The sequence below is a fragment of the Toxorhynchites rutilus genome, chromosome 3 (genome assembly GCF_029784135.1).
Source record: "Toxorhynchites rutilus septentrionalis strain SRP chromosome 3, ASM2978413v1, whole genome shotgun sequence".
NCBI classification, from domain to species: domain Eukaryota; kingdom Metazoa; phylum Arthropoda; class Insecta; order Diptera; family Culicidae; genus Toxorhynchites; species Toxorhynchites rutilus.
In genome coordinates, this window is record NC_073746.1 from 165935449 (window position 1) to 165962361 (window position 26913).

General features: G+C 40.4%; 1 protein-coding gene across 2 annotated transcripts in view; it reads left to right on the top strand.

Annotated features, from left to right (window-relative positions):
* Positions 1-26167, top strand: part of LOC129779381 (putative inorganic phosphate cotransporter) — an 81175-nt gene extending 55008 nt beyond the window's left edge. For both annotated transcript variants that reach the window (XM_055786814.1, XM_055786815.1), the window contains exons 2-5: positions 23776-24404; positions 24470-24854; positions 24915-25153; positions 25219-26167. In XM_055786814.1, coding sequence (XP_055642789.1) covers positions 23776-24404; positions 24470-24854; positions 24915-25153; positions 25219-25428 — 1463 coding nt within the window. In that variant the 3' untranslated portion in view covers positions 25429-26167. The remainder of the gene's footprint in view (positions 1-23775; positions 24405-24469; positions 24855-24914; positions 25154-25218) is intronic.
* Positions 26168-26913: the final 746 nt, after the last annotated feature.

Here is a 26913-nt window from a genome sequence, read left to right on the forward strand (position 1 = left end):
AAGGAACACAAAAGGTAGAATGGAATTACGTACATGCTCCGACAGTGATCGCAACATTAAACCAAATTATCCTTCTTCCAGCCAGGTTTCACGCATCACAGATGATGACCTTCAGACACCCAGAGCACAATTAAATTCTAATCTATTTTCATCGCTTCCATATAGATGCGGTTTTAGAATGTGCTTATCGTGCGATCCGATCGGACATGATCGCGAGATTCAGCGATCAGTCTACATAAGCAACTCGAATCGCCGCTAAGGGATAGTGTTTCAGAACAATGGGTTCCATATCTTCCCGATGACGGCGTCGAACGGCGCGAACGGAATTTGCCAAACGATGATGTAACAACTTATTTTACAAACGCCTTTGTTTACATACAGTTTACTTTAACTGAAGCAATCCAGTGAAGTTATCTTTCCTGTTGTTGACTGGGAACAACTTTGGCAATGACTGAAAGTTAGGTACAAGTAAACATAGCATTGTGACATCCGCTTTATCCGTCTTTTAGAATGGTTAACATATGAGAGCATTCAATCAATTAGCACCGAAACATGATCGTCACGCGATATGTTAGTCAAAGGTTTCTACCAAACTGTGGGAGGCGATACAATGAATATAAGGTTCCCGGAATAAATCGCCACAGAAAACGACTGCAACAGAAACCACCGCTTATAAAATGTGTAGTAGGCTATAAATATTGTGGCGCGGTATTGTATTTCAAAACAAGAATTAACCGGGCAAACGTATCGCCCCAGGCAAACGTAACGCCCCGGGCAGACGTATACCGTCCGACGCTCGCTAGAGCTCGGTCGGACATTGCTAAAGGATCGTATCCTATGTTTCAAACTAACCGGGCAATCAGTGGATCCCAGGTTTGCGTGCGAGACACCGCCGCTTCCGACGGCGGGTCGGCGGTGGACTCGGATTGCGTCATCTTGGCGGCATGGGCCGCCTCGATTCCTTATCCTCGCCAAATGGGGACTTCGTCCCCATTACATTGTCCTCAGAATAAATTTCGAAAAACGAGAACAAGAGAATAAATTTATAATAGAAATGTGAGGCACATGATGTTTTTCCCGCGCCAAATATTTCTAGCCTACTACACTTTTTCTAAGCGGTTGTTTCTGTTGCAGTTGTTTACTGTGGCGATTTATTCCGGTCACCGAATATAAATGTTTATCTGTTTGGGTTGCTTATTAGTAACCTTTCAAATTTGCAAATAGCAAATAAAAGCCGATAGGTTTGGCAAATATGGCTTGATTTGCACTGGTTTTCACAGCTGACACTGCCAGAGGATCATTCGACTAGACGTTGTTTGTGTAAAAAATGAGTCTAGAGCAAGGCGCGTGAATTGACAGATGGTTCGTTATTGGTACTATCAAAGCGAGACACACATTCGCGATTACGGGTCGATACGGTTCAGATTTATTTACTAACATTCTTCCTCTATTTGTTATAGCTTTTTGTTCTGCATTTCGGTTACTCAATGTTCATCGACAATGGAAGCAATATATGAGTGTTATCGACTAAAATTAGTTTCAAGAAGTTTCATATCCAAATTAGCATTTTGGCAAGTTTGTTCATTAAATTTTATCAAGCTCGAAAGAACCTATGTTTTCCCATTAAAATGTTGAAAGCAATCCTCCCCCCCCCAAAAGGCCCCCTGTTATTTTTTTGTAGAGCTATAGAAACCTGTAAGGATCCGATAACTCTTAATCATTTTTTTGCGTTGTTCATCTTCGGAAGCGATAAACCTATTGACGTCGGCGTTAGCTTTCCAGTTTTCAGTTCATCATACCAATGTGTCTGATGGTAACGTGGAGCAATAAATCAGCTATCTTTGGAAGTCAATTATCAGCTTTTTTTTGTTTTTTCTCTTCGATTGTTCGGTTTAATTTGATGGTTTCGTTGTTTCACCGTGAGATCATGATACTTTTATCAGCGAAGCACATGCCGCAGTGCTGAGTGAATTTTCTTTGTGGTAACCAAAATTATTAAGATTGGCATAGGCATTGTCATATTGAATGAGCAGTAAACAACTAATTAAATCAGAAGGCCACCAACTAGCAATATCACTTAGTCACCTCCACAAGTAACGAAGACTTATCGGAGAAGACACACATCAATCGGGAACTTTCACAAACCGATTACCGATCACGCGAATCAACGAGATACGATGTCATAAATTTATCAAATTCCAAAGCAAACCGGAGCAAATGCTCGGTAGAGCGTTTCCAGTGTCGAACGACATCGAGACACTTGTTGTACATGGATCAAGGACTTGACGGGGAGATAGGGCTCTCTTGTTGAACAACCTTGATAAGATCTTCCACATTGTACTGTATGTTTTTTTTTAATAACCAACCTCTGATAGCGAGCATCCAATCGAGGCTTCTGTTTTTATATTGACAATTTAGTGATAACAAATGATAACACCAATCAATGAGTTGTGTATATCGGTTTGGAGTACTGTTTGCGAAGCTTCAGATAAGGCACAAGATTAGTGTCAACAAGGCAATCCAACAGTTGTGACACCGGAGAGTTTTTTTTGAGAGATGTATTAACTTTGATTTGTATGACTCGATAGCTTTTAATTATATTGTATTTTCTTATTTCAGTCATTCCATGCCAAACCGATATAGTGGTTCTCAGATTCTCGTGAAAAGTGGTAGTTTTGTTCTTTATCGCAAATTATTAGACTTTTTTTTTATTTTTTTATTAGGGTGACCATTTCCATTTTAGGGTGGTCCGAAAAATCGACTTTTCCCCCTTTTTTTTCCAAAAATGTCATTATTTATAAATTCATAACTTTTGAACTACTCGACTAATTCAGATGATTAATATAAAAAATTAAAGTCAATTTGTCTTGCTTGAAAAAATATTATACTTGCAAAAAAAAAATAGATTTTGTTTTTGAAATTATTGGTTGTATTTGTTTTTTGATGTTTACATGGGTTTGGGGTAAAGGTCGCCAAATTTTTTCAATATTTTTTTCTTGAAAGCTGAGTTTTCTCACAGAACAGATCCAAAAGTCAGAGAGGCTTTATTTTTTGTTTTTAAGTTATGGTTTTTCAAAGTTAAACGATGGTTCGAAAAATTTATTTTGCACCCTAATTAGAAAAAAATTAAAAAATACGAGTCTAATATAATGCGATAAACATCAATACTACCACTTTTCGCGAAAGTCTGTGAATCGGAATATCGGCTTGGCATGAAATGGCTGTATTTATATATCCAAATCAATCGCCACAAATGTTTGTTTGCCCATCGAGAGCGGATTGTTTGATAGATTTATACGGCGTGCAAAAGTGAAGGAAAATTCGTGATTCCGTGAGATCGTAGTACACCCACCCATTATTATTTAGCACATGTTTTGGCATACCGATTTATTACATTAAATGAGCCTTAAAATAACAGAAATTGTGCTACTCTCCCATACTGCTATAGCAGTACTAGCTAACCCGGTGAACTTCGTTCTGCCCAAAATTGATTTTTTATTATATATGAATACATACTTTCAAAAATTCACGATTTTCACTAAGCAAGGGTTCAATCGCAGGACTCGCCATTGATTGATTATTACATGGCCCTTTACAATTTCCTTTCATTATAATTATCCTATTACTTCTATCAAAACTCGTCTTTATAATATACATTGAATTTTAGACACAATTTTCGTTCAAGGTTTTTGATTCACTTGCAAGCAACACGTTTCTCCGTTACATGGAATACATGTTTGATACAGAAAAGCAAATTTACGCTCATAATTTTTATTGTCAAAGTGCGTTATTCAACTTGAGAATCTATTGCCATTTTCGCTTCACACCAACGGAACACGAAGCATAATTTTCTCTCAAAGCTTTTCAAATATTTCAAAATTTTAACCATAACATAACATTGATCTATGAGCAGAGGCGAATACAACAGAATAAAGATGGCTCAAATCGGACCATTCCTTCCTGAGACTTTGCGCTTACCAACACATTTTGCGCTCCATTTCTATTCATATAGATAGAAGATATAAGAGTGAGTTATTTCGCCTGAAAATTCATAGATTTACGGTATTCTTAAAAAACACTCCCCAACTTCATTTTATAATGAGGTCTAATATTATCACGCATTTATGCAACAGCACCGGTGGCTATGTGGATAACGTGGTCGTGAAAAACAGCCTTGTATTCCATCCGGCCTTGGTTCGATCCTTGTTGACATCGTTTGGACTTTTTTTTGGAACAATCCCAAGCTGACGTTTAGTCTGAGAGAAAGAGATGTCTGCTCGCAAACATATACACATTTGAAGCATTTGAAAAGGGTACTTTTATTTGTTCATTTCACCTTTCAGCACACGAAAAACCATTTTTCTCTGCCGAAGATGAAATGTTTTCTACCAACGCTAGTTAGGGTGTAGGCGTTGTTGGTTCCATCGAAATTCGCGTTGACACATTTAGCTGTGTTTGTCATTGGTTTGGAGCAAAAATGCCAATGAAGAAACAAATGTATACTTTTCATTATTGTATCCATATAGAACGCAGGAGCCATCTCGTCCAGAGCCACAGAGGGCAATTCTCAACATATCTCATTTTTAACGTTTTATGCGCCGTTACGTGTTAAACGCATGATACGCGAAATATGCATTATATGCGTTATATGCGTTATATGCGTTATATGTATTATATGTGTTCTATATACCATCCAACGGATAATCACCATGCTTCTGCCATTGTCGCTCGCTTGTACCATATGACTGTACCATCGGACTGAACAATAATCAAACAAAACGACCTTCTTAGTGCCACCAAAGTATGGATGCTTGAATTACGTAAAGTATCAAATGTAAAAAAGTAAAAAAGTATCAAATGTAAAAAAGTAAAAAATGCAAAAATCATAACACTCCTCTTTGATTACACTCTGATAATCTCGATTGAGTTATTTAGGACTAGTATTACGCCAGCCCTCTGGTGGAACGGGTTACGTTGGGTTGCAAAACCAAAATTGAATATGGTTTATTATTTCCGGAATATCTTCTTAAACTTCAGTGCTTCACACACACTCAGTTAGTGCATGGTATGTATGGTATTTGGTATTGATATTTGATTTACAACTGATCCTGATGCTTTGATGAGGAAGACAATATTCAACAACGGCTGTGTTATGATTCGAAATGTAAAATGAACTGACTCATACCCTAGTATGTTTACAAGCGACACTTTTTCTAAATATACAGGGTTATCTCTTTGTTGTTCGGAAAGTAGAGAAAACTTGTAAATTGTTCGATGGTTTGCTGTATGGAAAACATTAACCTTCCTATATTCACGAATTGGTCTGGCAGACCGAACATCAATGAGGTGGCTGAATTAAATGACTATTGAAACTGAATGAAAAAAAAAATTTCTGGAGTTTTTTTAAACTCAATTGTAACTTTTTCTTCGAATAAATACCAATAGCGTCTAAATTTTTTTTATTTATTTATAATGATACTACATCCCATTGAGAGATTAGATCTTCTTCACAATTTTTTGCCAATAATCCCGATACATGGCTGCAGTTCTCCAACTCCCGGCTGCACCGATTCTTGCCAAGTCCTGCTCCACCTGGTCCAACCACCTCGCTCGCTGGGCTCCTCTCCTTCTTGTTCCTACCGGATTCGATGCGAACACCATCTTTGCAGGGCTGCTGTCCGGCAATCTTGCAAACATGCCCTGCCCATCGCACTCGTCCAGCCTTGGCGACTTTCTGAATGATGGGTTCGCCGTAGAGTTGCGCCAGTTCGTGGTTCATTCTCCTTCTCCATACTCCGCTTTCCTATATACCACCGTATATTGTTCTGAGCACTCGGCGTTCGAAAACTCCAAGCGCTTGTGAGTCCTCTTCAAGCATCGTCCATGCTTCGTGCCCATAGAGAACAACCGGTCGAATTAGGGATTTGTACATGGTACACTTCGTACGGGGTCGGAGTTTGTTGGACCTCAAGGATTTGCGGAGCCCATAGTAGGCTCGACTTCCATTGAAAATGCGTCTTCGAATTTCACGGCTGTTGTTGTTGTCAGTTGTTATCAACGAGCCAAGGTAGACAAATTCCTCTACCACCTCGAGCTCGTCGCCGTCGATCACAACACTAATACCAAGAAGAACTCTGTTGCGATCAGTCCCTCCTGCTAGCATGTATTTAGTCTTAGACGCATTGATCCCAAGCCCAATCAGCCCTGCTTCGTGTTTCAGTCGGGTATACAAGTCGGCTACCGTCGCATGTGTTCTTCCGATTATGTCCACGTCGTCGGTGAAGCAGATAAACTGACTAGACTTGTTGAAAATCGTGCCCCGCATGTTGAAGCCCGCTCTCCGCATAACACCTTCCAGCGCCACGTTGAAGAGCAGACAGGAGATTCCATCGCCTTGTCGAAGTCCCCTGTGAGTCTCAAATGATTCCGACAGCTCACCTGAGATCCGCACACCGTTCATCGTTGCCTGAATCAGTCTTGTCAGCTTTCGGGGAAAGCCGTGTTCGTCCATGATCCTCCATAGCTGTCGTCGGTCGATTGTATCATATGCGGCCTTGAAGTCGACGAAGATGTGGTGTGTAGAGACCTGATACTCGCGGCACTTTTGGAGGATCTGCCGCAGTGTAAAAATCTGGTCCGTCGTCGAGCAACCGGGCATGAACCCGGCCTGATAACTTCCCACAAATCTACTTACTATTGGCGATAGGCGGCGGAAGAGGATCTGAGACAAAATTTTGTAGGCACCATTCAGGATTGTGATGGCACGATAGTTTCCACAATCCAACTTGTCGCCTTTTTTATAGATGGGGCAGATTACCCCGTCCTTCCACTCCTCCGGTAGCTGTTCTGTGTCCCAGATCCTGACTATCAACCGGTGCATACACTCTACAAGTTTTCTCGGCCCTCCCTTGAAGAGCTCCGCTACGAGGCCATCCTTACCAGCTGCTCTGTGGTTCTTGAGCTGATTAATGGCCTCCTTAACTTCACCCATCGTCGGGGGTGGTACGTCGTCGTTGTTCATTGCACCGGTGTAGTCCTCCTCAACGCCGTCTAGGTCTCCTGTCTGCGCGCTGTTCAGGTGTTCATCGTAGTGCTGCCTCTACCTTTCGATCACTTCGCGTTCGTTCGTCAATATGCCTCCTTTCTTGTTTCTGCACATTTCGGCCCGCGGCACAAAGCCTTTGTGCGAGGCGTTTAGTTTCTTGAAGAACTTCCGCGATTCTCGAGAACGATAAAGCAGCTCCATCTCCTCACACTCTTTCTCTTCCAGGCGGCGCTTTTTTTCCCGAAAGAGATGTGTTTGCTGCCTTCGTTTCAGTCTGTATCGTTCCACGTTTTGTCGAGTCGCTCGTTGCAGCATGGCTGCGCGTGCTGCATCCTTCTCGTTCAGGAGCGCTCGGCACTCGTCGTCAAACCATTCGTTCCGTTGTCCTCGTTGTTCATACCCGATGATGGTCTCTGCTGTGCTGCTAATTGCTGATTTTAAGGAGTTCCAGCATTCATCGAGGGGAACAGCATCCAGTTCGTCTACCCCCGGTAACGCAGTTTCAAGACGCTGCGAGAATGTTGCAGCAACGTTCGGCTCCTGTAGTCGTCGTAGGTGATACCGTGGTGAGCGCTGGTGTCTTATGTTATTAACGACTGACAGTTTAGAACGCAGTTTGACCATCACCAGTTAGTGGTCTGAATCGATGTTAGCGCCACGATAGGTTCTGACGTCGATGATATCCGAGAAGTGCCGACCGTCGATCAAAACGTGGTCAATTTGTGTTTCTGTTTGCTGTGGTGATCTCCAGGTGTAACGGTATTGGAGGCTGTGCTGGAAGAAGGTGCTACGTATGGCCATGTTCTTGGAGGCAGCGAAGTCGATAAGTCTTAGGCCGTTTTCGTTGGTTCGCTGATGGGCGCTGAACCTACCAATTACCGGTCTGAATTCCTCCTCCTGGCCGACCTGAGCGTTCAAATCACCGATGACGATTTTGATGTCGTGTTTTGGGCAGCGATCGTATTCACGCTCTAGCTGCGCGTAGAATTCTTCTTTATCGTCATCGGTGCTAGCTAGATGGGGGCTGTGGACGTTGATAATGCTGATATTGAAGAAGTGGCCTCTCATCCTCAATCTGCACATTCTCTCATTGATCGGCCACCAACCAATCACCCTTTTTTGCATCTCCCCCATCACGATGAAAGCTGTACCTATCTCGTATATGTTGCCGCAGCTCTGATAGATTGTATATCCACCATGGAACGATCGCACCATCGAACCTTTCCAGCACACCTCCTGCAGCGCTACGATGTTGAAATTGCGGGCTCTCAATATTTCCGAAAGAATTCGGGTACTCGCAAGAAAATTGAGAGACTTGCAGTTCCATGTTCCGAGTTTCCAATCTCTAGTCCGTGTTCTTTGCGTGGATCTAGTCCGATTGTCCTGTCTCGAATTTCTTTGTGAATTTTCCTGTGCGTTTTATTTTTACGGATGGCTTGCAGGGCCTGCACCAACCCCCTGTCTCGCCGGAGGACCGTCGTGAACAGCTCTTTTTAGAGTCCCCGCTGGCACGAAGACAGTGATCAGCCGCCCCTAACATGGGGATCAGACGCTGTTTTGAGCCGCACTTCCATAGTGAACAGACGCTCGGATAGGCCCACTTCCCTGTCAGCATACGACCAAGATCCCACCGGGGTTGGTTACCCGATCTTCACTATGGTTACTCGTACCCCAGCCGGCACCACGGGGAGGTAGGGATAGGAGTTACTGGACAGGAAGCTAAGGACCACGAATGGGTTCTATTTTATGCCTGCAGGTACGCGAAGTACCGATGGTACGCTTAGTCCAGTCATTTACCAACCAACGTCTAAAAATACACAATGTCAATATCACAGAGACGCGCACAGTCCAGAGTACACAAATTACGATTTTTCGCGCGAGTATAGAAGTGTTAATCTTCATTTACCCAAGAATCTCCGGATCATGTAAGCATAATATTAGGCTGTCAAAAAAGTCCTGCGGTATTTTTTTTGAATTTTCATTTGTTCATAAAATTAGTTACAATCATCTGTTTTAAGTCAAATATGCGCCGTTTTGTTCGGTGACTTGTTCCCAACGAGATGCCAACTTCATAATACCCCTGTTATAGAAGCTCGCTTCCTTATTGGCAAAAAACTCGGATAGCCAATTTTCACAGGCCTCTTTTGTGGCTAACTTCTGACTACCTAGCTCGTTCGCCATGGACAAAAACAGGTGGTAGAACCTCCCATCCGAGCTCCCGGAGCTTCTGGCGCGTCACCAAAGAAGTGTGTGACCTGGCGTTGTCCTGATGGAAGACAATGCGGCCTCTGTTTATCAAAGATTGCCTCTTCTTCATGAGTGCTACCTTCAAGCGGTCCAGTTGTTGGCAGTACAGGTCCGAATTGAGCGTTTGGCCATAAGGAAGTAGCTCATAATAGATTATTCCTTGACAATCCCACCAAACACATAGCAGAACCTTCCTGGCCGTTAATGAGGGCTTGGCCACCGTCTGAGCCGCTTCAGCGGGCTTCGACCACGACTGTTTGCGCTTCACGTTGTCGTAAGTGACCCACTTTTCATCGCCAGTCACCATCCGCTTCAGATACGGGTCGATTTTGTTGCGATTGTTTTTTTGCGTCAACGTGTGTGGCACCCATACATCGAGCTTCTTCGTGAATCCAAGCTTCTTCAAATGGTTAATAACGGTTTGATGACTTATCCCCAGCTCTGGGCCGATGCACTGTCAACACTGTCAAGGACTATATTATAGCGCGCAAAAATACCTTTCCAACAAGCTATAGTATGACTCGATACAATGAATACAACTAGAACTACGCGCTTACAACGACACCTCGCGGAAATACCGCAGGACTTTTTTGACAGCCTAATATTTGCTTAGCAAGAGAAAATCCAGCGGCTTCATACCGATTGCCATTGATTGACATCTTAGAATTTCAGTTGTAAAGCATATCACGGAAGACTCAACGTTTTTGTAAAGATTATTTTAGTGGTGTCCTTGACACGACCGCATTGCTGACTTGGCTCGTTGCTCGTTGATCACTCCGGATATAATTTAAAAATGATCCGAAAGTTGAGCATAACCTTTTCAGTAGAAAGCTTTGGTAGTCCTGATAAGGGCCAATGGTTTGCGTAGTTTTGTCATTTGGAATGCACTGGAAGCCAAAGTTAACCGTATATATTCCAACGCAAACACGAGAAACTCGATATTCTACGGTATTCTTCTTACATGAGGGGCTCAGAATGAAAGGGGTGTGAGTAACTTGATCGATTTCTCTTCATCAACTTTTTCTTTAGTTAATAAATCAATTGTAAAATCGTTCCAATTTGAGTTTGCTATAGAATCCGATAGATGAGGTTCTGACCTATCTTCCACATTGCGAAATACAGATAGGAATGTGTTTGCAGCTAAGTTATGACCAAAGGAGAGAGTCGATGTAGAGAAATCGATGATGTCACTTACACCCCTTTCATTATCAGCCCTTCACATGTAAACAAATGTACATAGAAACAGTACAGAATTAACAATATATTCATTTGCTTTATCCGCCACGAAGTCCTTTTTGGAACACTGTAGATCAGCATTTCATACGACTGCAAGAAAGCCGACTTCGTTAGAATGATCGCTTGGACATCTGAACCAAACAGCGAACGATGCTTCAGGGAGTAAAACATACATCACATACGAATCAATAAAATGTGTAGGGACCTCGCCAAGCTCAAATAACGTTTGTTCTCAAATACCAAACATTTTATTTTTAAACGTAAATTTACTTCTTTGGGGTATAGGTTTTATTTTAACATCATTTACAGGTATCGATACAGTGTATCTATATATATATATATATATATATATATATATATATATATATATATATATATATATATATATATCTATCTATCTATCTATCTATATATATAAAAATGGAGTGATGTCTATCTGTCTGTCTGATTCTTATAGACTCGGAAACTACTGAACCGATCGACATGAAAATTGTTATGTAGGGGTTTTTGGGGCCGGGGAAGGTTTTCGTGATATTTTGAGACCCCTCCCCCCTCTCTAAGGGGGGGCTGCCATACAAATGAAACACAAATTTCTGCATTACTCGGAAATTAACCAAGCAAACGAAACCAAAGTTGGCATGTGAAAGATTTAGGGTACAATAAATGTTTCTATGATGGTTAGACAGTCCTTCCCCCACTCAAAGGGGGGGGCTGCCATACAAATGAAACACAAATTTCTGCATTACTCGAGAATTAATCAAGCAAATGAAACCAAATTTGGCATGTGGAGGTTCTAGGATGCAATAAATGTTTCTATGGTGATAAGATACTCCTTCCCCCTCTCTTAGAGGGGGCTGCCATACAAATGAAACACAATTTTTTGCATTACTCGGAAATTAATCAACGAAACCAAAGTTGGCATGTGAAAGTTTTAGGGTGCAATAAATGTTTCTATGATAGTTAGACAGTCCTTCCCCCACTCAAAGGGGGGGCTGCCATACAAATGAAACACAAATTTCTGCATTACTCGAGAATTAATGAAGCAAATGAAACCAACTTTGGCATGTGGAGGTTTTAGGATGCAATAAATGTTTCTATGGTGTTAAGATACTCCTTCCCCCTCTTTTAGAGGGGGCTGCCGTACAAATGAAACACAAATTTTTGCATTACCCGATAATTAATCAAGCAAATTAAACCAAATTAGGCATATGGAAACTTTAGGGTGCAGTGAATGTTTCTATGGTGGTTAGATACCTCTCCTCCCTCTCTTAGGGGTGGCTGCCATACAAATAAAACACAAATTTCTGCATTACTCGAGAATTAATCAAGTAAATGGGCGGGACGAAGTTTGCCGGGTTAGCTAGTATAATATAAAAATGGATTTCTGTCTGTCTGTCTCATTCTTATGGACTCTGAAACTACGGAACCGATCGACATGAAAATTGGTATGTAGGGGTTTTTGGGACCGGGGAAGGTTTTCGTTATAGTTTGAGACCCCTCCCCCCTCTCTAAGGGGGGGCTGCCATGCAAATGAAACACAAATTTCTGCATTACTCGAGAATTAATCACGCAAATGGAGCGAAATTTGGCATGTGGAGGTTCTGTGGAGTGTCTATGTCTCTGCCATACAAATGAAACCCAATTCTGCATCTCTATATATAAAAGTGTTCTGTTCGTTTGTGTACGCGTCAAAAACTTGAAAAGTGCGGAACCGATTGAGTTCGAGAAGTTGTACACAACATACAACCCACTTCAAGGAGTGTTGTTACGGCATAAAAAATTGGAAAATTGGAAGAAAAATGATTTTATATATGACCAGAGTGCGTTTCTGAAATTGAGCTTCTAATGAAAATCGACTATTCAGTGATGAATATGTGTTTTATGTGTCTGAAAATAATCTGATATTATAATGATGAGTTTTGGTAGAAGTACTAGGAATTTTTTAGTAATAGGTGAATTCAACGGGGTCGATTAGAAGATCAATCAATGAACAGTTCTGCGATTGGACTCATGAACTTGCGCTTAGTAAGAAAACGTGAATGTTTGAATGTATTGATTTATAGTAATTCATAAAAATTAGTATTTAAATTGTTCGGAATTTGAGACAAAAGTTTGACAACAACAAACTTGACGAATGTGACAAAAATGGTGTTTGAAATTTAAGACGAATTTAAAATATTTTTTAAAAACGTAGAAGGGTCTGAGCCTAGAGGCACGGTCGAAAGTTTGACGTAGGACTATGATTGCTCAGAACTCTTGGTAATTTTAAATGTAATTTTTTTCATTGTTCAGAAATCTGTTAGTTTAACTTTTTTGAAACTCTAAATAGTAGCCCTGAAAAAGGGATTATCACAATCAAGTCGTATTGGTTCTACTACTTAATCTATCATAGAAGGAATTAAGTCATTGAGAATTATGAATATGAGTCATGAAGAATATTGATATTTCATTTTTGTGATGCGATATAATGCCGATCTCAATAAGTCTTCGCATGATAATCGCTGCCTCCTCCTAATAAATGAACGATCACTGTATGGATGATACTTTCCTCGTGGCTTTGATGAAATCTTGCATGAAGTTTGGGTGATGCATGAAATCTTGCATCTGATTACTTCAACATCTTGCTAATTTGTTATATAGAAAGAATTATTGCACGCAATTTTGTGTTACATACAACATTCATGGGAACAAAGTTCCAAGAAAAACATACCTCTTTTATTTGTTAAATTGCTCATTTGTTTTATTATTTCCACTGTTGATGTCTCAGGCGAAAAAATGGTGGATAAATTTGCCGTCTAAAGGTATATATTATAACCTATATCGTAGGAACCATTCAGCGTAATATGCATTTGAAAACTCTTAAAAAACGTTACATTTTTCGTAGACTGACCCCCCATATTGTATCAAAAAAACATATTAATTTCGTGAAACAGTACGATTTTGAGGAATGAGACACTCTTCAATGGCCAATGAAACTCAAGTGTACGAAATTTGAGACAAAACGATATCGCAATCATCAGCATCATCGTTAGCACAAGCTCTAGGTTAATCTCAAAAAAATTTGGAATGACGTCAAGGATCAACGTAAGGAATCTGGCCACGATGTCCAATGAAGATCGGAAAAAGTTTATTGTTGATGGTGTCACCATTTCGTTAATGGCACATTTTCTTGACGAAGTGCTTTCTGGTAAACTCATGTGTAAGCTGCAATAGATGTTTCAATGCGCATAGCTGTAGAATATCATTCACTTCTATCCAAAGATGATGTCCACAAAGCTAGCCTTGGTTTGAAGAACTCCATCTGCATTGGTGCTGATGGAATACCTGTGATTAGAAACTTTAGATGCGTTCTGTTCGTTACATTCTGGAATTCTTCTTGATGGTTGGATTTATATAACTTTTCTGTTTTAAGAAAGGACAGTCTACATTCAGCTATCTATGCATTGCTTCATTGTGTACAAGAGCTTGAGATTGTGCAACTTCGTGGCCGCTCTCCTTGATTGGCCTGAACCAAGCCTAACGACTTAACTTCAATGGTGCCCGTCCCAAATTCTCTTTGATCCTATCTCATTGGTCGTCTAATGTCAGTGAAAATAACCATTGAAAATTCAATGAAAGTCCATTGACATTCAAAGTATTATACGTGTTGTGAATTTATTTTGACAACAATCCTAATCGAGTGTTGGGATTTCCGCTATTCAACTGCATCGAAGGATTTCAGACGAACAGGAATACAATGACACACTTTTCTAAAGCCGGCGCCACACGATGCTACGAACACCCCCGAATATTGGACGCTCGATGGTTAGACGCATCGTGTAGTCGATGGACGAACTACGAGCCTCCAATGTCGAGCATCGAATGTTCGCGTTGGAGGGTAATCCGTTCGTTGTGGATTGCCTTCCAACGCGAGTGGCACGAGTCCAAGGATTTTTGTCATTCGTTGATTCGACACTCGATGACATTCGGTACACTGCTACACAATTCGTCCGAATCTATCATTGACAGATCGGTTTGTTTACAAGTTGTAGACGAAAAAACTATGAAATTGATTAATAAAATTGAAAAAATTCGGAAAAATATTGCAGTTTAATAATGTTGATTTAAACCATTTTTCATATACAGCCAGTACAATTTCAAAAAGTACAGTTTCAAAGCGTTTTTGATGATAAATAAAAACAATAAACATTCGATCCAAATACTCGCCGATGGTTTGGACCGATTGCATTGAATTGAACATTCACTTCACCGTGTAGCAGCACATTCGTCACAACATTTGTCGATTCATCGAGTCAAATGTTTGAGTCCAATATTCGAGTGAAACGTTGGACGAATCGTGTAGCGCCCGCATAATAATGGGATTTATTACGCGATTTCGCTCGATCCATGTTTGGATTTGGAATGAAAATATGATACTGGTATGGATCGATTTCTACGCTCTCACATATTTGTTCGTATCCGTATTGTAGTTGTGTCATGCACCACCCATTGCAATGCAAATGGGAGAGGATAAATTAGATGGAGATAATGATAGGGATGTAAAAGGAAATAAACTTTTTCTGGTACTTTCTTCTCTTTCGCGCTATCGGTCGCGAACAATTTCAAAAGGTATTTGGCCATAAACTTCTTCAACAATAACTACACATATTTGCTGCTCTGTGACACTTGAATAGGATGACACTGAACACTTTCAAATGTTCTGTCATAAAATTCTGTAGGAAAATGACCTCCACATGCTTTTCTTATTCTCCTCATGGTTAGACACTGCATCGAATAGCTATTGTCAAGATTTTGAAAGTAATGTTTGATTCTAATTTCACCATTAAACTGTACGTTCAGGATATTGTTGCAAAACTTTTCTCCGCTTGGATTCATGCTTCGCTCTGCAAAGGATCCCAAGGATTCCGCGTGTTTGAAACCCCTGTATTGTTTACTAGTTCGTTTAACATTGGAATAGTGATTGGTAGCAGTTTTTATGATAATGCAGATAATGCAATTTGAGTCAGTTCAGAGAAAAAATGATAAAAATAAAATTAAACAAATCACAGGTTGAAAGACACTCTAGTTTGACAGCTGTCAGAATACAATGGTTCTCCGAATCACGAAATGAATAACCTTGCATATTGAACCCCGGTGTCATCATATTTCATTGCCAAGGGGAAGGTGAATGCTAAACAATTTTCCCAGTGTTTATAGAAAAACTTGTTTACAAATTACTATGTATCTAATCTACCGAACGAATGAAACCGAGACAGTGAAAGCGTAACCTTAACCGACCTCACCAAATAGCGGTAACTTGACTCATATCGTGTATCACAAACATTTCGCTAACGCTCTGTGCACCGATGCTGTCTAATCGCCGGCATGGGGCTACTACTCCTTGGGTGGGTAGTCGGTTTAGAGAGAGCGATCGAGAAGATGCATATTTGATGGTATCGTAAAATTAAACCGTTCGAGGGAGCAAATGCGCGATGAAAACAACGGCAACACCTGTGGCTGTGCCGAATAAATTCATTTATAATTCGCAAATTGTTCGTTTTTTACGATGATTGGCGGCAGTGTCCGTTGCTGAATCCGGCTGTGGCCGGTAAACGGCTCAGGTTCAACGTTTCAATCTGTGTGTGAGTTCTGAGGGGAAGATGGCCTTCACGGATGAACTGGCCTCCACCCGGAGTTCTGTGGGTCAGCTGATGATGAGTCGGTGATAACTTACGTTGGGGAATGGATTTGCTTTCGTTTGATGGGTCCATTTCGATTCTATTAATAGAGAACTACCTGATGGAGGTGATTATAAAAGCGTGCACGGTTATTGAACATGCGTCTTCCTTTTCTCGCGGAGGTGTTCTAGAGCGTTAAGTTCCAATGCTCATTATCTTGTAACTACGATTCGGCAATTTTAGAAAGGATGATGGTTATACCGTATGCGGTATAATGATTGCATTGTTTGATAATGTGAATTTTTAGCAAATTTTTAACATATTTAGCATTTTAGCATAATTTTAGCATATTTATAATGAACATTTAGCATATTTTTCAGCAAAGCAAATTAATTTATTCCTCTAGTGTTGGACTTAAAACTTGGACAATCGTCGATCAATAACTTTCATACAGAAAAAACCCAAAAAATTGAGATGTGGACTAGATAAGGGCCCGAATGTCCAAACGGCAAATGCTCCTCCAACCATCTCTTTGAACCAATTGAGGTATGGTATCGACTCCCGTCCTGCTGAAAGACTACATTTGGCATAGATCCATATTTCTTCATGACCCGTTGAAGTACAGTTTTACTTAAAATACCGATATACACTTCCTTGGGCACTTAATTGCCTTTTGGAATAAACACCAGGTCCATTTTTTTCAGTTCAGTTCAGCTATCAGTTTGAATACCATGACGTTGGTAGGCTATCTTTTTTCCCGACAGAGAATTTATGTATCGATTGGTTCTAGAATAGGTTCGATACGGGATACAGTGTGTTAGTCTGTGAACAGGATTGCCGGGTTTTTGCACTTGAGAAATACGAAATTAAAAACATTTAAAATATTCTTGCTGCGCTCGACACGTAACTCATGGATGCGCTGAGTTATCATGTGGGTCTTTTTTCGTGTTCGTTTTTTTACAACTCTCCGCATATTACATTGCCTGAAAAGTCCCGGGATTTTTAATGGAAATAGTCGTTCTTTTGGGCAAAGCTGTATTTATTTCTCATTGTTTTCTTCGAGGGCAATACACTAAAACGGATTACGAGTTTCCAATATTTCGATTCCCTTTCTGTAGTACGAAACGTCTAAGTCTTCGAAATATGCCTCAGTGCCACGCTGCAGACTGCCTATTGGACTTAGGAGTGTGGTAATGGATTCACGTTTCATCCATTGTCACAAAACCAACGCGCCACTGTTTATGGTCGACGGTCAGCAAACGCGTAGTTTATGAACAAATAAACGAAATGTCTCGAAACTTCACACATAAGCTATTTCCAATTTCACAGCATTTACGATTCATCAATCATTCAGATAGCGACCAGACGGTATCGAGGCTTCCCGAATGGCCTTTCTCACGGCCGAGAGTTTAGTTTTCAAAATCGGCCTTTTCCAAGGCTAGAGACGAATGAACTGGGAATTTTTAAAGCCATGAACAGCATTATTCAAGTCACAGTTTTGTTCTAGCTTGAAGACTCTCTCAACGTTGATATCGCACGCCGCGGTTTTATTCGATACCATAAAAATTGGAAGATAAACAACACACACGGTAATGAGATTTATTCGGTGGAGGAACCGCGACGATTTTCATGCCGTCTGATAAAGAGTGCATCTGTATTTTTGCATCACATCATTTTCGCATCTGTACTGGTGTCTAAGCCAGGGTTGCCACCTTTTTTTTTTTGAAATCAGGAAGAATGAAAATGAAAATCCGGAGAAGTCAGGATAATTAATATTGGGTTGTCCGGAAAGCTTGTGATGATGTTTGGCAAAACTAGATCAACATTTTTGTTTTTGTTTTCAGTTTTATATGCACAGTTTTATACCACAATCAAACGTCGAACACTGTTCAAGTTTTTTTTATGCTGTCCATAGAGTCGAAGCTTTTTTTTTGAGAGGGAACATTGTAGGGACCCGAACCTGTGATAATCTGAAGGTCCAATAATAGGTTGGCTTAGCTGATGGTATGGTCGTATAGTTCATGAATCATATATACTTATGTTTTATACATATAACATCTGCAAAAGATAGTGTTGCGAGATCTTTTTTTTCTCTAACTTCTTACTTCTAGGATGAAATTTTTACAGAAAAGCTTTCATCCCTGAAGTGAGAAATGAGAAAAAAAATCTCACAACACAATCCTTAATATTTATTCATTCAATTCGCGTTGACGGCGTTGAGCTTCGTGTTCTGTCATTATGAAGCGGAAATCATAATTGGAATTATGAATAAAATTTTACTTTTCCGAATCGAATATGTATTCTACGTAATAGGAAATCGTTTTTTAGAAAATTGTGAAAAATGATGAACAAAAAACTGCATCTGGTAATGATTTTTTATTATAATGACAAGCTGTTGTGATAATATCAGAACATGTATGGACAAATGGTAAAGTAAGAGTCAGGACAGCATTCAAAAATCATCAATAAATATTTTGATTCAAAAGATAACGATTTGAAACTGCTTTCAAGCATAGTAATCTGATAAAGTAACTTTCTTTCACGTCAACTTCGAGATTAAATAAACGCTGACAATCTACCTCCGATAACGTGAATCGCTTCGGAATAGATTATCTATTCCGAAGATTATCTACAAAGAGTAAGCATGATACAAGTGCAGACCGAATATTTATTTTATGTAAGCTATTATGACAGTTCTCATTTCAAACCAGGAAAATTTTGGTAGGGATCCCACTGTATTTATTACGGGTAATTTTTATTCCAAAACACAAAAAAAAGCACAAAAATCAAGAAAAATCAGGATCATTCCTGTAAAACCAGAATGAATCGAGTATTCGTCAGGATATCAGGGAGTGTGGCAAAATGTCTGGGAAATCCTAAAAAATCAGAAAGCTTGGCATCTCTTGTCTAAGCTTGAAATTTCGAGAACGAGAGTGTTATGTTTGGGGTGTGAGGGTATTTGCGTTAATATCTCTCTGTCGGCTGAAGGAAGTGATATGAAAATCATTTCATTCGAAAGATAAAAGGCGTATGATTGATGTTTGTTACTTATTGACCCAACTTTTCTGTTCACGACCCACAGCGCGAAAGAGGAGCAAGTATCAAAAAAGGTTAGATTCCCGATTCCATCCCTACACTTTTACCATCGAAGCCTCTCCCTACCTTCCGAAATGCAGCGTGTGGTGCACAACACAACTACAGACAGCAGCAATTCCCGAAGTAAAGCATAAAACAAATGCCAACGATGGAATAGCATACGAATGGATCCATAGCCAAAACCGTTTATTTTCCATTTCCAACTGTTTAGCATGTTACATCGCGTGAATAAATCCAGTTTATGTGAGAAGTTTCCAAAGTGTTTTAATTATCCTGTGCCGGAAATGTTTTTATTGAAGTTTCCATGAACCTGATTGAATGTCCAAATCCAAGTTAAAATTGATTAGCGATTGATGCATGTCGTCGACTGACCAAGAGAGCGCTCTAAATATTGTGGTCGCGCTGGTCAACCTCAGTTTCTATTTCGCTATCGTGTTGAAGAGAGCAAAATACTTCGCCTCAGAATATGCACGAAGTAAGTATAGTGCAGAGCTTGCACTGATGGGAAGAAGTAAAACAGAAGAGAAACATTAGATAGGACGAATATAGGTTATGTTTGATTATGTCACATGAATGAATTGCTAATTTAATGCGTTAACGGTGGTAAGAGGCCAAGTATATATGCGATACATACCGAATGCACCACATGCCTTGGAAATAAGGACACAAATCTCGTGCATTGTTCTCACAAGAACAAGAATGAATCATCCATCTTCAGCTGCTCTACAAAACCACGCAAATCCATCGATTCTCTTCAAGGTCACCAAAACATTCGAATAAAGAGTTATTTTGAAAATTTCAATACATTCTAAAATAATACAGTGAATTTATTTTCATATTTTTTGCTGGAATGAAGCTGGAATTTATTGTTTCAATGGTGATTATGTTTTGCATCATGGAGGCTTTTTCAGACACTCAAACTTTTTCAGTTCATTCGCCTTTTGCCTTATACTTATGACAGACATACAGCTGTACTACCGTTGTACTTCGAAAATTGTATGTCTGTCACCATGTACAGCGCTAGAACCATGCAAGCAACTCGGTACAATCGCTGTATCTGTACCGACCTGTTTCACCGTTGTACATGGCTACAGTTGTACTGTGCGCATCGCCATAGACGGTTAGTGGTGGGTAGCATAAACAAACCGAATCAAAACATTTGGTAAACACTTTTGACGTAGGACTACGTCTTTCATTTCTATACCGGGGTGTAAAATCAAAGTTTCGAAAACGAAAGCGTTACGCCGGAGACCGAGATTTTGAGCGTTAATAGCTCCTAAACAACTGAACGAAATGATATGATAAACACTTCATTCGAAAGATAAAATGTCTACGCGTCCTATACTTGTTACTTTTTGATCCAAAAACTTGTTTCAATAGCCTTAAAATTGCTTTCAAAACAGGCTATTGAAATCACCAATCATTATATAAGCGAGTGCCGCTCGGAAATCCACTCTGTTATAATTGAACAGTGATTGGAGCATGTTGTCGCTGTTTTGGTGAAGCTCTTCGTTTATCATGAAAGCACGGATGAACGATGTCACCAAGAGCCTGTTTGTGCACCTTAGGCCAGAAGGGAATCCATCAGGAGGAGAGTGATGCCACAAACGGTTCCCCGGGAAGATAACGGAGCAGCCGCCACACACACATACACGTGCGGAACTCTTCGTTTGGATGCCATTCAGCATCGAGAAAATTCCGGAAAGATCTAATCGTTGCAGAAAAATAATCTGCCAGTTCCCCTAGGAATTGAAAAATACATTCATGTGAAAGAGTTTATTGTAATGTTTTCTAACCATATAACTCAGCGACCAAATACATTTGATTTTGTAATGCTTCAATCAAGTGTAATTAGCGGGACACCGACTGGACAACATCGTTACTGGACGAGTTGGACGGCGGGGGATCGAGTGTCTTTCTCAAGGCAAGAGGGTGGAGGTGTAGTGCTGGAGTAGAGCAAAGTTTTCCAAGGGTCTTTCTCAAGGCTAGAGACGAATGAACTGAAAAAGTTTAAAGTCTCTATAATACAATACCTTACCTTACCTTGAAACGCATTCATTTTTCGTGAGGACACCGACTAGACAACATCGTTGCTGGACGAGCCGGACGGCGAGGGATCAAGCGATTCATTACCTGACCTGACCTGGAACGCAATCAGTTTGTTTTAACTGTGAGGGAGCGCAGAAAAGCCGATCGATCAGAAGGAGAAGAGGAGGTGACCAAGAGTGTATCAGCATCGAAAAACGGTTCCCCGGAAAGACATCGAAGCAGCCGCCACACACACATACACATACACGCGCGCAACTCTTTTTGTTTGCTGGTTATCGAGAAGAAACCTGGAAAGAAGTGATCGTTGCTGAAAAATAATCTGCCAGTTCCCCTTGGAATTGAAAATTACATTAAAGCGAAAGAGTTTATTTTAATGTTTTCTATCCAAATAATACTGCGACCACATACATTTGTGATTTGTCAATCAACTGCAGTTAGCAGGAAAGCTTCTGAAGATTATTCTTCAGAACAAGGTTTTTTGTATCCAATATTGGATGCATAAAACCTTGTGCCTCCAACGTAACGCTCTCGTTTTCAAAGTCTCCTAAATATTTGTTTATTCATTCATTCAGAATGGATTTAGATTCAACTTCAAACAAATGATCTCTAAATCAACGATAGTCCTACGTCACCCTTACGGTTATACCATAGATATAACCCACTTCCTGTTTTTTTTCATTGGCTTTCTCTTGAGTTAAGAACTCAGATTGGAAGCTTGTTTGTTGTGTTTGATAGTTTAGACGGCAGATAAGAAACCTTTTTCATTGAAATATGTGGTAAAAATTGGTTAAATTTCTGATTGTCAGTTTGACATGCAGTACAATGCACAACCAAAGTATGTCTGTCACGCTACCGTGGTACCTGTACAACGTTGTACACGTACAATGCTAGTACAGTTGTATGTCTGTCCATGGTATTAAAAAAGGCTAATTTAGAAAACTAAACTAAACACTCGGTCATGAGAATAGTCATTTGGAAAGCATCGCTGATGCTGTCATCTGGTTACTAGCTAGATGACTGGTAAATATTGATGCCTTTTTTCGAACCATTATAAAATTTTCGTGAATTCGTTTGTTTCCCGGTTAAACGTGGTATTTTTCATGCTCCCTTCAATGGAAAACTGAAGTTAAAAATATGTTCTGCAGAGGTTGCCGCGTTGGAAATGTTATTTTGCTATACTATATTTGTAATTTTGAGATACTGAAAAACTACTTTAATATTCTATAAGTTGAGTGTTTCAATATCGCTCTAGACAGCGATCAATAGTATAAGGTCATGCTAAGAGTTCATTAAAAAATCTGCTCAAATTAGCGTTTTATTGCTTCGTGAAACATTTGTTCCACTCAGACAGTGAAATTATTCATTCATCGGCTCTTGTATTTTCACTAAAGAGTTTCGTTCTTAAATTTTCATAATGTTTTTTCTCGCCGCCTATAACTTTGTAGTCCTGCGTCAACAATGCGATCGTGTCTTTAACATCATCCTTATTTTCTGCGGTCCGCGATACCATGGCTAATGCCTGTTTTAGAATGAGCGAATGTATCCGCCGCGAAACTGGTTTTTGGGAAATTTTTCAGGCTAAAGTCATTGAATTACAAAATCATGCGAATCTGTCAAACTATTGTCCTTACAACGAAAGCAAGTTGTACGAGATTGGTGAAACAAATTCATATTACTAACGAATGTGAGTTCAAGTATATCTCGAACTAGATACCATTCAATATTAGGAAATTCAGTAAATTACAACTAGAAATTCGGAAAATTATTTATTATCCTGCAGCAAGCTCGATGTGAAACTGAGCGATTTTTTTATATCTTGTTGCACCCATCTTGATTGTCTTGTTCCAACTTTCTGATGTGGGCAGAGGCAACTGCCAAAGCAACGCGAATTCGTATCTTTTCGCAGCGAAAGCTTGGGAAGTTCTATCTTGTTTCGCTCTTGCGCAAGAGATCACTGATTGGTTGGCGAAAAAAGTTCGCAAAAAATCGTGTAAACTTGTCTTCATTGTGCAGGGTTGAAAAACAAGCTTAACACGTTTATAAAAAAGGTTAAGTACAGCTGGTCTACCGGGACACTCCAATATAGGCCGCAATTTGGTTTTGCGGTATTTGCGCGCGGGATAAATCACGAATACGCTGTCACTTTGCTATGGCTAGAAACAGCGATTGCAAAAATTGACGCTTTCTGTTTACGTTTACTCCTGAGTTATAACACACACATAAACAAAGAAACCCTTAGAACGCATCTCAAATGGCAGTGTCTTATGTATAAGGGAGCAATTAATATGCCGCATACGATATTAGTTTGTTCTAATGGTGTGATCTCAACTTCTAAATTCAATATATAGAACGACACAAGTCTAATTATCCACTATAACTTTACTGTTATGTTCTATTATAATATTATATTGCTAACATATTTCTTTTACTTTCTCTCTATCACAGTTTTCATAATACCCCAGCGGGTGGTATTGGCGATCTTCGGTTTCCTGGCGATCCTCAATGCGTACACGATGCGGATCTGTCTCTCGATCGCCATCACCGAGATGGTGAACAAAACGAGTAGCATAGAGCATGACGAAGGCGTCTGTGCGCTTGATGATGACGCCAATCTGGAGGAATTCGTCGGCGGCGAGTTCAACTGGGACCAGGAGCTGCAAGGTATTATCTTGTCCTCCTTCTACTGGGGCTATGTGTTGACCCATCTGCCGGGGGGCATTCTGGCGGAGAAATTCGGTGGAAAGTGGACGCTGAGCTTGGGAATCCTATCGACGGCATTCTTCACGCTGATCACTCCGTGGGCGGTAAATCTGGGTGGATCGACGGCACTGATCGTGATTCGCGTGTTGATGGGTTTGGGCGAGGGTACGACTTTCCCGGCATTGAGCGCCTTGCTGGCTTCATGGATTCCGTTGAAAGAGAGAAGTAAGCTAGGTTCGTTGGTGTTCGGAGGTGGACAAGTCGGCACGATTCTTGGAAACATGATCTCGGGACTGCTGCTGCACAACATCGATGGCTGGTCGTCAGTATTTTACTTCTTCGGAGCACTGGGAATCCTTTGGTTTGTGCTTTTCGTAAGTTCGAATGTTTGATTCATCCACAATTGAACACTTCGGTCATTGTTCCTTCTTTGTTATAGACGCTGTTCTGCTACAGTGACCCAGAATCGCATCCATTCATCAGTGACAAGGAGAAGGAATACCTCAAGAAAGAGTTGGGAACTTTGACTCGCGACAAAACCCTGCCACCAACTCCGTGGCGCTATATCCTGACGAGTGCTCCAATGTTGGCATTAATTTGCGCCCAAATTGGTCACGACTGGGGATTCTTCATCATGGTCACCGATCTACCGAAATACATGAGTGATGTGCTGCGTTTCTCGATTAAGGCTAACGGGTTGTTCTCTTCGCTGCCATACCTGGTAATGTGGATAGTGTCATTATCGACCGGAGTGCTGAGCGATTGGTTGATCTCCTCCGGCAGAATGACGATCACCTTTGGAAGGAAGTTGTTTACCACTATTGGTGAGAAAATGTTTATGGTGAATTGGTTGTTCGAGTGATCGATATTTTATGTTTCAACAGCTTCCGCCGGTCCTGCTTTCTTTATCGTGGGAGCTTCTTATGCAGGTTGCGATCGTGCCCTGGTGGTTGCGTTGTTCACTCTCGCCATGGGTCTTATGGGTACATTCTATCCCGGCATGAAGGTTAATCCACTGGATCTGAGCCCAAATTATGCCGGAAGTTTAATGGCAATCACGAACGGTATTGGCGCTATCACAGGAATCATCGTTCCCTATGTGGTTGGAGTTATGACTCCCAATGTAATTTGATAATCTGCGCCCTTGTCGAATGTTTTGTTATTCTTGTCTTGCTTTTGTCCCCACAGCACTCACTGGAGGAATGGCGCGTCGTCTTCTGGATCTCGTTTGGCGTTTTCCATGTCACCAATTTGGTTTACGTTATGTGGGCCTCCGGAGAGGTGCAACCCTGGAACACGCCTCATCTGATGAACAAATCTGTAGAATCCGGTGAAACTAAGCTAGAAGGCTTCAGCGAAAAAAAGAAAGCACCTGCCGCCATCACCGCATCTCAGTAGAACTGCGTCTGAAGATTTAGTTTTAGCATAATTTATTAGGTAGTACCGTATTGGTCAACGTTACGATCAGAAACTGAACGCAACGAGTGATACCGATGACCACAATTGTACTTCTTTGAAGAAGTGATAACTATTAGGGTAAATTGTAAAGAAAAATCCACTAGACTGCGAAGGATTACTTGTACATATGATAAGTAAGGCCAAATGTTGCATACTTAGGAATTGTGATTGTGATCATTCCAACAGAAATCCACATTTTGAACCGAACCAAATGCCAAACTCACATTCATATTGATCGTAAATACCTGAACGAGTATTGTAGTAAGATGATACAATTTTAAGAAACAAATGCATTTTTCGCAAGCTGTAATCTAAAGAATTTCCGATTGCGGAGCTATTGTAAATAGTCAACACGAGGTTTCATCCGCAGTGGGGCCTTCCCAACGGAATGTTGCGTATCAAGTATCGAGTGATGCGCCCCCGTGCACGTGTCACTTTGCGGCCGTAATCTTATGACAAGATAATTTCCAATAATTTCCCAGCTTGTTTGCTAAGCTGAGCCATACCCGTAGCCCGTAATGACACTAGTATTGTCTGTCGCAATGTCGGAGGTAAAGGTCCACAATGCGCTCGACAGTAGACTCGCCGAGATGAAGAGTGTTCGGCTATGCAACTGATATGTTGCACTTTTACCCCACTGTTGCTGTAAATAAAGATAATAATGAAGAGAGAGAAAAAAGTCTTGTGTTTCTGCTCCGTTGATACAATCCGTATGATTCCGCCCGTTTCTTTTGACCTGATGTAAGGTTTATGCATGGGGTCGGTAAATTCGCATTGCTTGTTTTGACGGCAGATCGCAGATAATTGCTGCCCTCGTAGTTGGACCAAAGAATTGAGTGCGTGGTTTTGCGACATCGTACGCAATGTTGAGTAACTTAAATGCCAACGAACCGGGTTGATGAGTAAAAACACTTTCGTTTTTACTTTGGACATTTTTTGACGTAGAACTACATCTTTCAGGAAGGGTGCCAAATCAGAAAACAGGTCACGTTTTTATGAAATAAAGTTAACGTTAATAACTATTTCCACTGTAAACGAATTCTTATGATTTGCATACCAATCGAATCGGATATTCTCTAAGATTTGTTTGATAAGCTATACATTACAATTCGGTAACTTCTAAATGGTTTAAATTAATGAAAACTGGAAGAACTTCCTCTTTTCCCATACATTTGTTCTGCCGATCTATGTGCTAACCCTACCCGTATTTCGAATGCATATAACTCGAATATTTCTTAACAGATCGGAAAGATGTTTGCATCAATTAATAGGAAATATTTCTACGCGTCTATCACAATTAATAAAATGTTTTTATTCATGAGATGAACAATTGAATAACTGTAAAATGTCAAGCGTTATCTAAACGCCCTAACTACTAACTGATTGGCCCGATTTACGGTTTCCCCAACACAGTGTTCAAGGTCG